Here is a 13,418-nt window from a genome sequence, read left to right as displayed (position 1 = left end):
TCTACTTTTTAATTGTCTCTCTTCCTTCTAAAGTAAGCTTTATAAAGGCAGACAGTTTTTGTTCAGCTTGTTAATTGCTATATTTCCAGTGTCCAGGGTATGGGAGTGCCTGATAAATATTGAATAAGTCTAAGGCCTTATCTATGTCTGTTTTCTATTTAAATGGTCACGTAAATATTTAATTGAATATTGGCAAAGAAAACAGACCACAATTTGTGGCAAATTGTATATGAGGAAAGATGGGAAACCCAAAGTGCATTTTTTATATATTTAGTTGTTTTGATAAGATAATGGATACTATTTAATGTTCTTATAGTATGCCAGGAACTGTCTGAAGTGCTGTACGTGTATTTATCTAATTTATATCTTACAACAACCCTGTGAAACAGGTACTATTATCAGCTCCTTTACAGTTGAGGAAACTAGATATTAAATAAAGTTGTCATGCAATTCATGTGTAAGAAGACAAGACAGGACAGCTGATTCTAAAACCCATACTTTTAACCAAAGGCTCACAGTTAAAATGCTGTTCCATTGTTGCTTTGAATAGCTTCATTTGTATCCTTTTAACTCTTTTTTATTTTGGTAAAACAAAAAAAAATTGTAAGTAATCATTTCTGTTTAATCACTGTAGTTTAAAATCACTTAATGACTTTTTCTCCTTTTTGCAGTGGGATGCCATCACTGAAATGGATGAACATAATAGGCCCATTCACACATACCAGGTATGTAATGTAATGGAACCAAACCAAAACAACTGGCTTCGTACAAACTGGATCTCCCGTGATGCAGCGCAGAAAATTTATGTGGAAATGAAATTCACATTGAGGGATTGTAACAGCATCCCATGGGTCTTGGGGACTTGTAAAGAAACATTTAATCTGTTTTATATGGAATCAGATGAGTCCCACGGAATTAAATTCAAGCCAAACCAGTATACAAAGATCGACACAATTGCTGCTGATGAGAGTTTTACCCAGATGGATTTGGGTGATCGCATCCTCAAACTCAACACTGAAATTCGTGAGGTGGGGCCTATAGAAAGGAAAGGATTTTATCTGGCTTTTCAAGACATTGGGGCGTGCATTGCCCTGGTTTCAGTCCGTGTTTTCTACAAGAAGTGCCCCTTCACTGTTCGTAACTTGGCCATGTTTCCTGATACCATTCCAAGGGTTGATTCCTCCTCTTTGGTTGAAGTACGGGGTTCTTGTGTGAAGAGTGCTGAAGAGCGTGACACTCCTAAACTGTATTGTGGAGCTGATGGAGATTGGCTGGTTCCTCTTGGAAGATGCATCTGCAGTATAGGATATGAAGAAATTGAAGGTTCTTGCCATGGTAAGAAACAAACGTTTAAATAATTTATCTTGCATTTAAATGATTTTTAAAAAGTTTTATTTTAAAAAATTAACAAATAGTAATTGTACATACTCATGGGTATGTAGTAATGTTTTGATACATATAATGTATACTGATCAAAGTAATTAATATATCCATCATCTCACTGATCTTTTCAAAATGATGATTTATTAAAAGTAAATGTTATACATTTATTTCAAATAATACATTTTTTTGTGTTATACCTGATAATAAATTGCGAAAGAAATTGATTCATATTAACTATAAAAAAAATGCTGTCGTTTTTCTCCTGGAAAGGTATATGAAAGTATGCCAAAATGCTTTCAGTAAAGTAGTTAAACAGTATGAATTGCTGTAACTACCTAATTTTTATAAAGGAAAGCAGCATCAACAACAGCAACAAGAAGCAATTCAAAATAGTGATTTCCCTGGTGTTCACATTTTTATGGTTTATAGAAATATGACATTTAAAGACAGCAGTAATTATTTCTATCATGTTGAATTATAATACTTGAATTGTATGTAAATAGAATTATATTTAAATAAAAGGAGTTCATGTATATTTTATTTCAAAAATGTATGAGCTAGTTTATACGGGTGTTATGTATGATGTTTGGTGGTTGAATATTGACCTGATCAGAGCTTAATTAATCCTTTGGTATTATTACATAGAATTTTCCACCGTATAACACATTAGCTTTTCATTTTAATAGTAGTATTTGTGTAACATGTAATTGTCAGGAAATATTAACATCACACAATACTAGTTAGGTTTAAAACTATTCCTTTCACATTGTTATAACAATGAAGTAACTTATTTTCAAGATGAAACATTTTTCACTTTTTATGTAATTCATTTTATGAAGGCTTATTTACCTAATAAGTATATACATTCAAAATTTTTACATGCCCCCCAATAAAGAGCATACATTTGATTATGTTTAGATTTAGGACTCATAATCAAAACACAAATATACAAATAAAATTATTTCATGGTAAATAGTAATATACTAGAGATATTTCCCTCTCAATGAAAACTTCTGAAGAGGGTATTTTCTATAGCACCAGCTTGAATTTATTGATTTCTTTGTTGATGTTATATTCACATTCATTAAAAAGGATGAGAATAAATAAAAACATATCTGTATGCACATAAGAGTTATGCATAATATATGTGAAGTTTTTAAGGTTTATCTGTTTATAAAACACTTGGGTTCTTGACTCTTGAAAATTTCCCTGGAGCTGCCAGTGATGATTATGTTTTGTAACTGGAGAATGTTAATATTTGCATGAGAAGTCTATAGTATATATTTTACAAAGCATGAATCAGCTTTCCTATGCTTTTAATCATTAAACTATGTTTCATTCAAGTTTATTAATACAGATTATCATTATAGTTTATCAAAATTGTGTTCACTTATAACAAGGATTTATAACGGAGAAAAATTAAACCATAAATGATCCTGGAGGTAGGATCTAAAGATATTTTACATTGGAAAGTGCATGTATTAGTTTGTTATACTGCTATACGAACTTTCTGAGACTGGTTATTTATGAAGGAAAGAGGTTTAAATGGCTCACAGTTCTGCAGGCTTAACAGGAAGCACTACTGGAACGCCTCAGGAAACTTACAATCATGACAGAAGGCGAAGGGGAAGCATGCATGCATTACCCTGGCAGAGGAAGAGAGAGAGAGAGAAAGGGGAAAATGCCACACACTTTCAAACAACCAGATCTCATGAGAACTCACTCTCACGAGAACAGCAAAAAGGAAGTCGACCCCTATGATTCAATCACTTCCCACTAGGCCCCTCCCCCAGAATTTCAAGATGAGATTTGGATGGGGACACAGAGTCAAACCGTATCAGTGCACTAAAGAAAAATTTATACATATGGATAATTATCCAGTTAAGTGGAGAAGACAATAAGATCTAAGGATAAAATGTATTGCACAGAGAAACCATGTAGTTTTTTTGATACAGGCATGCAATATGTGTAATAATCACATCAGTTTTACCGTATTTTAAATTAGGTAGAAGTTAGCCATTACTTGATAAAAATAATACAGTTTTTTAAATATTTGAAGACTTATTTAATCTAAGAATTTGTGTGATTTGCTAGTACTAAATATTTGTATTCCTTTATGGCATTTACCACAGAATTAAAGTAACCAACCATGATGTCTACATATTTTTTTACTTAATATGCTTGGTGTGAAATTTTATTCTTATTTATATGCCTTAAAATTTCTTCTGTGATTTGGCAAAGATAGTTTTGGACAAATGTTAAGCAGCATCTGTTTATCTAGAGCTTCTACTTGTGTATATTTATGGCTTGTTATCTTTATTATCCTTTATCTGATTGCAGAAACATGAGGGAGTCAGTACAGAACAATTGTTCGTCATCTTGTAGTGGATGGCAGAAATTGGAAGGATTAAGTTTGAATTCTATATCTATGGCTTACAAACCTCAAAATCAGGTGTTTTTTAAAATTTATAAAGTAGTGGTTATAGTCACCTAAAATAAAATACATGTAAAACTATTAAAAACAAGCAACATGCCTGATTCTAGTTAAATATAATGAATTGCTATTTACAAACAAAAGAAATGTCAGAGTGGATGTGGAGACTACATTATTTTAAAGATACATATAGTGCACTATCACCAGTGTTCATTTTAGAGTACTTATTTTTATGTGTTCTTGATGTTGCATGTTGCCCCCTTTTTTCCTCTGAGGAGAATTTTATCATTGCTTTGATTGCCATCTATTCATAACTTATCTCACAAAAAGTCTCTGAATTACATGTAATCAAAAGGTCGAACTAATTCAAACTTATATGAGAAAAATGTAGTATGAGTAGAAATGTGACCACATGCATAATAGGAAAAGAAAAAAATGAGTGTATCATTATTTTTCTTCTCATCTATTCTGTGAAAACAATTAATTAATCTACACTATTTTTTTTTTTTTTTTTAGAAACAGGGCCTTATTCTGTCACCCAGGCTGGAGCGCAATGATGCGACCATAGCTCATTGCAACCTTGAACTCCTAGGCTCAAGCGATTCTCCTGCCTTGGCCTCCCAAAGTGCTGTGATTGCAGGGGTGAGCCACTGCTTCCAGCCCCAAACTATTGATATTTTTGAGCATTTATTGTTTCTTAATCACTTTCTTAAGTGGTAGAGATAAATATAAATAAGGTATATGTTTCTGTTATCCATTGCTATGAGAGAAAACAGCCCAAAATGTATTGGCTTAAAACCACAATGATTTATTATATTTCAGGGCTCAGCTAGGTAGTTCTGCTTCATGTGCAATAAACAGCCATCACTCATGTAGCTGAATTCCACTGGGAGCTTTGACTTGAGTTGGAATGTCCAAGATAGCCCCTCATCTTCCAGGGCCTTTCTCTATGTGGCCTCTCCTCATTTAGTATCTGTCCCAAGCTTTGCCAGAGTGTAGTTGCTGGCTTAAGAGGGAGTTTATTCACATAACCATCTGTAAAACGAGTGTCTGAGGAGACAGCACAAGACTGAATACCTGAAAGTATATTTATAGGGGACTGCCACCATGGCAATATATTATTTTACAGTCTACTCTCTGGATTCTCCTGATTAATGTCCCTTCTGCATGCACAAAACCCCACACCCTCCCAAAGATTTATCTCGTTAGGACATCATGTTGAAGTCCAAAATAGCATGTTGAAATCAGTTCCAGATTCAAATGAAGTTTCATTGCTAAAATCCCTGTTGATCTGCAGAACTAAGAACCTAAAAGTAAGTTATTGTTCCCTACACACGCAACACACATGGAACGGGGGCACGATAATTGGAAAATAGTCTCCCGTTCCAAAAGGCAGGGAACACAACAGTCACTGGTCTATTGTGATTGTAAAGTGTAACTGGTGTTTTCAAGGTCCCTGACTACAGGGGCAGAGAATGTTTTTTGATTAGAGCCCAGTTCTGCTCCCTGTGATTGGTTCCCTGTGTCTTTTGGCTTTCTTACTAGGATCTTGCCCCTGCACTCTTAGTCATCTACTCTTTTTATAAGAATTGCCCACGTGCTAGTTGCTAGTTTCAACAGTTGTCTGGAAACCTCTTTAATTTGATCAACAACATTATGAAGTGCTTTTTCTCTCTTCCAAGCTATCACAGGCAGGATTATTGCCAATTGCTCATCACATAACATGTGTTGACCTTTTAGTATCCCCATTAACAATTTCTTTACTGATCTTCCAGCCTCTACTCACAGTCTCCATGCTATTCTTCAGCCTCTACCATCTGTTCAATCCCAAAGCAAATATCACAGGTTTTAACTTTTTGTTATGGCAACACACATATCTTGTACAAATTATTTGCTTATAGTTTCTACAATCTGGAAATCCAGATTTGGTTCACTGGGTCATTCTTTTCCTGTCTTAGCTGAGGTCACTCATGCAACTGCAGTTATTTGGAGGTTTAACAGAGCTGCTTGTGTAAGATGGCTTCACTCATGTATAATACTTCATCTGTTATGTTTGAGGTAACGTTGTATACTGTCTAAATCCTGGTAACAATTTTGGTATGTTTTATTTCAGGAAATTATTCTGTTTTGTTTTTTTTTTTCTTTCTGTTATATCAACTAGAAGGGGTTACTCACCTTAGCATTCAAGGAATTGTTCATTTTGACCTTGTCCTGTTCTTTGTAACCTCAGCAAATTCTGTCCACTATTCTGTTTTTTACAACTTTTGAACAATCCGTGTGTTTTTGTATCTTTTACCTTTTTTCATATTTTACCTAGCTGCTTCTGCACCCTTTTCTTCTTTTCCTGTGATGAAATTTTATTTATTCTTCAAGACCTAACACAAATGTCATCATGCCCCTGGGTCTTCACAAAGTTAATATCACCCTCCTCTGTGCTACAATTTGTGCTGATTATTCGTGTATCTGTTTCACTAGGGCTGTCCCATAAAAGAAGTGTACTTAAAAATCACATGATGTGAATGGTCACAAAGCACTGAGAAGTTAAAAGTGCAGCCTGTTGGTGCTCCTGTGGAATGCTATGTTTCTTCTCATTTCTGTGAAATAGGTAAATTTTCTTGAGGGAGAGTTGTTGTATTTTAGATCTGGAAGGTCTTAGAAAATATTTTTACCCATCATTTTATGAATCAGGACACTAAATTACTAAGAACAGAATTTAATTTCCTGGGGCCACACAGTAGTAACTAATGGTAGATTGAGAACAAAGCCCAGATATGTCTCAATCTGGCCTTTGTGTGTTTCCCTTCCACCTATCCCCCATTCCTTTTTTTTTTTTTTTTTTAAGACAGTCTTGCTCTGTCACCAGGCTGGAGTGCAGTGGCGCGATCTCGGCTCACTGCAACCTCTGCCTCCTGGGTTTAAGTGATTCTCGTGCCTCAGCCTCCCGAGTAACTGAGATTTGTTGGTCAGGATGGTCTCAATCTCCTGACCTCCTGATCTGCCTACCTCGACCTCCCAAGGTGCTGGGATTACAGGCGTGAGCCACTGCTCCTGGCGCCCCCATTCTTTCTCACTCTTTCATTTCCTCATTCTAGACATCCATGCCCTCACTTTGATATTTTAATGTTTCCTGCCTACCAGACCCAAAGCACAGGAGCCCTAAGTTTCTCATTATTAATTAGGCCTGCTCTGCCTTCTATTTCTCTTCAGGAGTCCAATGTGGACACTGTTGGAGCAGGATTTAAGCATCACTTTTGAAATTCATGCTGCTGAGGATGATGAAAAGATATATAGATATGATTTCATCTGGAACTTTGCTTTTAGAGATGATAAACAGGAAAAATTACAGTGAGGCTTTAGGGATTTTCATAATTTACTTGAATGAATTTGAGAACTCTTGGTAAGCTATGCGACTAAGGCACAATAGGCTGATTTAAAATAGAATAAATCTGTATCTAGTCATACTCCATATCTAATGAATGATGTATATTTATTTGCATTTTAATAACTTGTTATGATATTTTATCCTAAAAGTTGTACTACCGAATGTTTGAATTTTTGATTCTTTTTTGCATAATATTATTAAGGCATACCTATATCCAAATTCTAGAAGCACAGAAGAGAGTGGTAGACTCTTACTCTTGCTGTATGAACCAGGCTTAAATAGATAGAAAGGTTATATTAGCATGTTTGCTAAAATTTAAAAGCAAACACATATAATTTGGGTTGCTTTATTATACATCATAAGTAGTATTTTAGTCTTTCAAATCTCAACTGATATTTCATAACTTTTAATTTTATTTCATAGGTTCATAATTAAGACTGTCATATTGGGCATGTTGATGTTAGAGATTTCACATTGTTTTAATTTATTCTACTTAATGTCAGACTGTTCTAAGGTTTTGAATTTAAAAATAACATTGATTGGCAAAGTATTATGCTAACAGTTTATATGTCTAAGACTATTTTAGCACCGTGGAAGAAATAATTGGAAACAACATGCAAAATTGAATGCAATTTTTGTTTAGTTATATGAGTTCTGAAGTGGCATGAATCCCTAATAAGCTCCTCTTAAACATTAATTTAGGATAAATCTCATTAAGGTAGTGGTATTTGTGCTTAGAGATATTAGTTTGTGTTTAAAATTTTAGACCTGCTGAGAATACACACACACACACACACACACACACACACACACACACACACACACACACATATATATATATAGCAATAATGCCTTCTTTAAGCTTGTAGGTATCACTTAGTATAAGTTAACAAAATAATATTTGTCTATGAAAATGAAAATTGTGAAACACCAGGCATAATTAAAATCCTTTCTTCTGCCTAGAAATATGCTTAAATTTTTTTTTTCTAGTAGTGCATTAAAATTCAGAAGAAAAAGATGGTGGCAATTCTCGGACCATTGCATTCTTGTTCACAGAGGTGAATGGGATATACGGGGCCTTTAGTGACATTGTATTGATTTGATCTCTTGAAGAGTGTTGTTATTAAGGCTTCATGGCATAGTCCTCTGCTGCAGTTCAGAAACATTTATGCTGTGTGTTTATGATCTTCTGTCTAATCATGTTATCAGAGATGACTGTGCAGGCAGAGAGCATAAAGAAATTTGAGATACCAGGATTTGCTGGCATTAAATAAGGGGGTTTGAGGATATGATGAAAAGCTGAAAGGTAAGATTGGGATCAGAAAAAAAAAAGGCAGATTTATTGGCCCGGGTAGTATTTTCACTTTCTAAAGGTTTTCACACACTAAATATAAACTCTTATATTATAACCTTCAATTCCAAACAAAGCAGCTTTTTCATGAAGCAATTCCAGACTTTCATCTATCTTGAGAAGAATATGAAATCAACAAGTCTGAGAAGTCTAAAAATAGAAGGTATTATTTCCAAGCAAGAAACGGTAAAGTTGAATAATTACAGGCATACCTCAGACATATTTCAGGTTCAGTTCCAGACTACAGCAATAAAGCAAGTATCGCAGTAACGCAAGTCACATGAATATTTTGATTTTCCAGTGAATATAAAAGTTATATTTACACTGTATTATTGTCTATTAGGTTTACAATAGCATTGTATCTAGAAACAATGTACATGCTTAATTTAAAAACACCGTATTGCTATAAAATTGCTAACGATCATCTGAGCCTTCAGCAAGTCAATCATTTTGCTGGTGGAGAATCTTGCCTCGATATTGATGGTTGCTGACAGATTAGGGTGGCAGTTGCTGAAGGTTTTGGTACCTGTGGCAATTTCTTAAGATAACACAACAATGAAGTTAGCCACATCAGTTGACTCTTTCATGAAAGATATCTCTGTAGCATGCTAGATGCTTGATATCATTTTACCCAGAGTAGAGCTTTCAAAATTGGAGTCAGTCCTCTCAAACCCTGCTGCTGCTTTGTCAACTAAGTTGAAATAACATTGTAAACATTTTGCTGTCATTTCAGCAATGTGCACAGTGTCTTTACTGGGAATAGATTCTGTCTCAAGAAACCACTTTCTTCGCTCATCCATGAAGGGCAACTCCTGATGTTTTCAAGTTTTATCATGACATTGCAGCAATTCATTTGTATCTTGTCTCTGCTTCTGCTTTTTCTCTTGCTATATCCACAACATCTGCAGTTATTTTCTGCATTGAAGTCTTGTACCCCTCAACGTCATCCTTGAGGGTAGGTATTAATTTCTTCCAAACTCCTGTGATTGTTGATTTTGTTTTACCTCTTCCCATGAATCGTGGATGTTCTTAGTGGTATCTACAGTGTTGAGTTCTTTGCAGAGTATTTTCAGTTTACTTTGCCTAGATCCATTGGAGGAATCACTATGGCAGCTGTAGCCTTAGAAAATATATTTCTTAAGTCATAAGACTTGAAGGTTGACATTTCTCTATGATTGATGGACTACAGAATGGATGTTGTGCTAGCAGATGTGAAAACAACATTACTCTTCTTGTGTATCTCCATCAGAGATTTTGGGTGACCAGGTGCATCATCAGTGATCAGTACTATTTTGAAAGCAATCTTACTTTCTGAGCAGTAGGTCTCAACAGCAGGCTTAAAATTCTCCATAAACCATGATGTGAACAGATGTACTGTCATCAAACTTTGTTGTTCCATTTATAGAGCATGGGCAGAGTAGATTTACCGTAATTCTTACTGGATTTAGGATTTTCAGAATGTAAATGGGCATTGACTTCCACTTAAACTCACAAGCTGCGTTAGGTCCTAACAAGAGATCCAGGCTATTCTTTGAAGCTTTGATGCCAGTCAGTTACTTTCCCTTTCTAGTTACAAAAGTAATAGATGGCATCTTCTTCCACTATAGGATTGTTAGATCTACATTGAAACCCTAAGTGTGGCCCCTTCATCAAAGATTTTAGCTAGGTCTTCTGGATAACTCACTGCAGCTTCTACATCATCAGCACTTGCTGCTTTACCTTGCATTATCTTATAAAGATGGCTTTTGTCCTTAAACCTTGTGAACCAACCACTGTTGGCTTCCAATTTTTACTTTGCAGCTTCCTCCCCTCACTCAGCCTTCATGGAATTAAAGGGATTTAGGGTCTTATTCTGGATTAGGCTGTGGCTTAAGGGAATGTTATGACTGCTTTGACCTTCTGTCCAGATCACTGAAACTCCTTATCAACAATAAGGCTGCTTTGTTTTGTTATTCATGTGTTCACTGGAGTAGCACTTTTTATTCCTTGAATAACTTGTTATTTGCAATCACAACTTGGCTAACTCTGGTGCAAGAAGCTTAGTTTTCACCTATCTCAGCTTTCAAGGCCTTCCTCACTACGTTTAATCATTTCTAGCTTTTGATTTTAAGTAAGAGAAGTGTATCTTTTCTTTTCACTTGACAATTTAGAGGTCATTGTAGGGTTATTGGCTTAATTTCAATATTTTTGTGTCTCAGAGACCCAAGGAGACAGAGAGAGAAGGGAGAATGGCCAGTGAGTGGAGCAGCTGAAACACACCATATTTATTTATTAAGTTTTCTGGCTTATGTGAGTATGGTTTATGGTACACCCCCAAAAAAGGGTAGGGACATTGAAAATCACCAATCATACAAAAGTAACATGAAAAATCATTGATAATATCTGTTATGGTTACCTATGATATAGGATCTGCATTACATGTAATAAGGATGTAAAAGTTTGAAATATTGCTAGAATTACCAAAATTACCAAAATCTGATACAGAGACAGAAAATGAGCACACACTTTTGGAAAAATGGCATAATAGCCTTGCTTGATGCAAGGTTGCCACAGACCTTCTGTTTTTAGAAAATGCAGTATCTGCAAAGTGCAGTAAAGTTCAATAAAACAAGACATGCCTATATATTATAGTTTGTTCTTTGTTGTGATTTATAAAAGAGGTTAAAATGCAAACCTACTTGAAATTATAATTTTAACAAATTATTTACACATATTTAATATTAAGTTTAGTCCATAGTTTATTCTGCTAACCTGAAGACTTTATATTCCTATAGGGCTGTCCTTAATTTAAAAAGTCAAATTTATGTAAATAAATTTACACACATTTCTATGGGAGCATAAATGTATTCACTATCTCTGTACTCTTTGCAGACATTACTTACCATGTTACCCACTGAAATGCCTCCTTTTCATGTGAATTCTGCCTAGAATTTTAATTCTACCTTTTAAACAAGTGAAATTAGTATGTGTGTGTATATATATATATTTTTTTCAATAGTTGGATACATCAATATATAGTAACAGTTTTTGTACCTTTCATTTTGTTTATCATTATCTCCTTTCTTTTGGGCTCAAAAGTATGTCTTTTGGTAGTTCTTTTGATAATGTTCTATGAGCAGTTAAGATTTTTATTTAATGGATATTTAAGAATAGCTTTTCTTTCTGTCCTTCTTCATTGATTGTTTATTTGGATGTAGAATACAAGATGATGATGATTTTAATTCAACATTCTGAAGATGTTATTTTCCCGTCTATGAGAATCTATTATTGCTAATGATCTGCCGACAATTTAATTGTCATTTCTTGGGAGATTATGTATAGAATCTATATTTTTGGTTTTTAGTTATATCTGATGTGTCTGGATGTGGGTTTTTTTACTGCTTTTCATTCTGTGTTTTTAACCTGAGAAAGAGAGAAACAGAGAAATAGAAATAGAAAGAGAGAGATTGCTTTCTTTTATTCTGTATTTCTAGAATTTTTATTAAATGTGTTTGTTGGAAACTTTCAATTTATCCTCTCTGTCTTTAAAATAATTTTTTGAATATTTAAATATTTGAATATTTAAATCTCAGCAATAATTTCCAGGTTTAGAATTTTCACTTTGACTATGCCTAGTTAAGAGTTTACCTCATCTATTGAGATATCTTTATCTTCACCAGTTTTAGTTGTTAATTTTTTCATTCTTACTTTTTGTTTCATTTTTGCCTACTTTGTTACATAATTTTCTTCCTCCTTTATGGAAGTTATTTTATTGATATATTTTAAAGTCCCAATTTTATTGATTTGGATCAAATTAATATGAGTGTTTAGTGTGTTGCCTACATTTCTGAGCATTTAGGTCTATCATATACTTTGGAATTGTTGCAGGCTGACTTATCTGAAAATTTCATATTTTGCTGTCTGATTTCTGTTACTGTGTCATTAGTTTTTTTATTTGAAAAGTTTGTGATTATACCAACCCAGTTCCCTAGACCTTAAATAGAGAAAATTTAAGGGGCCTAATAAATTTCCCAAAGAATTCAAGTTAGTATTCCTGGACAGGAATGTTGACAGGTAGTTCTGCTTCATGCATTAATTCAGGGATCCAGACTTCTTGCCTTTAGTGAAGCAGACATCTCTTAAAGCCTTGTAGTTGTCTGTATCCAGCTCAGAGATTAGAGACTTACAACGATAACTCGTTACCAAAAGTTTGAAAGTATTTATGTAAAATACATGATTCCTCAAATAATGTATGTTGTTATTGCAGAAGATTTACCACAAATGTTCCCTGTTGCTATTTTTAGTTTCTATATGAAAATAATCACACTTTCTTCAAAATAGTTGAATAGTGTTTATTTCTATATAAAGAGAATAAGGTTTGAATTTATAAAAGTAACTGTTTAATTTGGCATACTTAGTTCGGTTTATATCTGGTTTTATGAAACACACACATATATATATACAAACACACATGCATATATATATATATATATATATAAATACTTTCAAATTGTTTTTAACATATCTTGTTGTCTTTTGTAAGAAAATAATCCCGGGGGTGGGCATAAAGTCTGATATACCTTATGGTGATATTGGAGGACATTCTTAATATTTTTGAGTCCTTTGAGACAATAATTTACAAAAATTTAAGAAATTACTGGTGTTCTCAGTTATTCATGTGGTCTTTTTAGGAAATAATCCTTTTTGTACTCAGTTTTTTCTTCCTTTTGACATGTGATACTATCAATTGAAAATTTGACTTTTATAAATAGTTCTCCATTATGATATTATGAAAACTTCTGGTAACGAGTTATCATTTTCAATCTGAAATTACTATAAACTTTTTTTAGAATGAGTATCAATCAATCAATATTATTACTGGAAATGGT

The 13,418-nt window shown here is 33.9% G+C and overlaps 1 protein-coding gene across 2 annotated transcripts in view; it reads left to right on the top strand.

The window, feature by feature from the left end:
- Positions 1 to 13,418, top strand: part of EPHA6 (EPH receptor A6) — a 941,742-nt gene that overhangs the window by 153,040 nt on the left and 775,284 nt on the right. For both annotated transcript variants that reach the window (XM_023216075.3, XM_023216076.3), the window contains exon 3: positions 672 to 1,335. In XM_023216075.3, coding sequence (XP_023071843.2) covers positions 672 to 1,335 — 664 coding nt within the window. The remainder of the gene's footprint in view (positions 1 to 671; positions 1,336 to 13,418) is intronic.

This window comes from Piliocolobus tephrosceles, chromosome 2, assembly GCF_002776525.5.
Source record: "Piliocolobus tephrosceles isolate RC106 chromosome 2, ASM277652v3, whole genome shotgun sequence".
Taxonomy (NCBI): Eukaryota; Metazoa; Chordata; class Mammalia; order Primates; family Cercopithecidae; genus Piliocolobus; species Piliocolobus tephrosceles.
The sequence above is the reverse complement of the archived record's forward strand: the minus strand, read 5'-3'. Positions and strand labels throughout refer to the sequence as shown.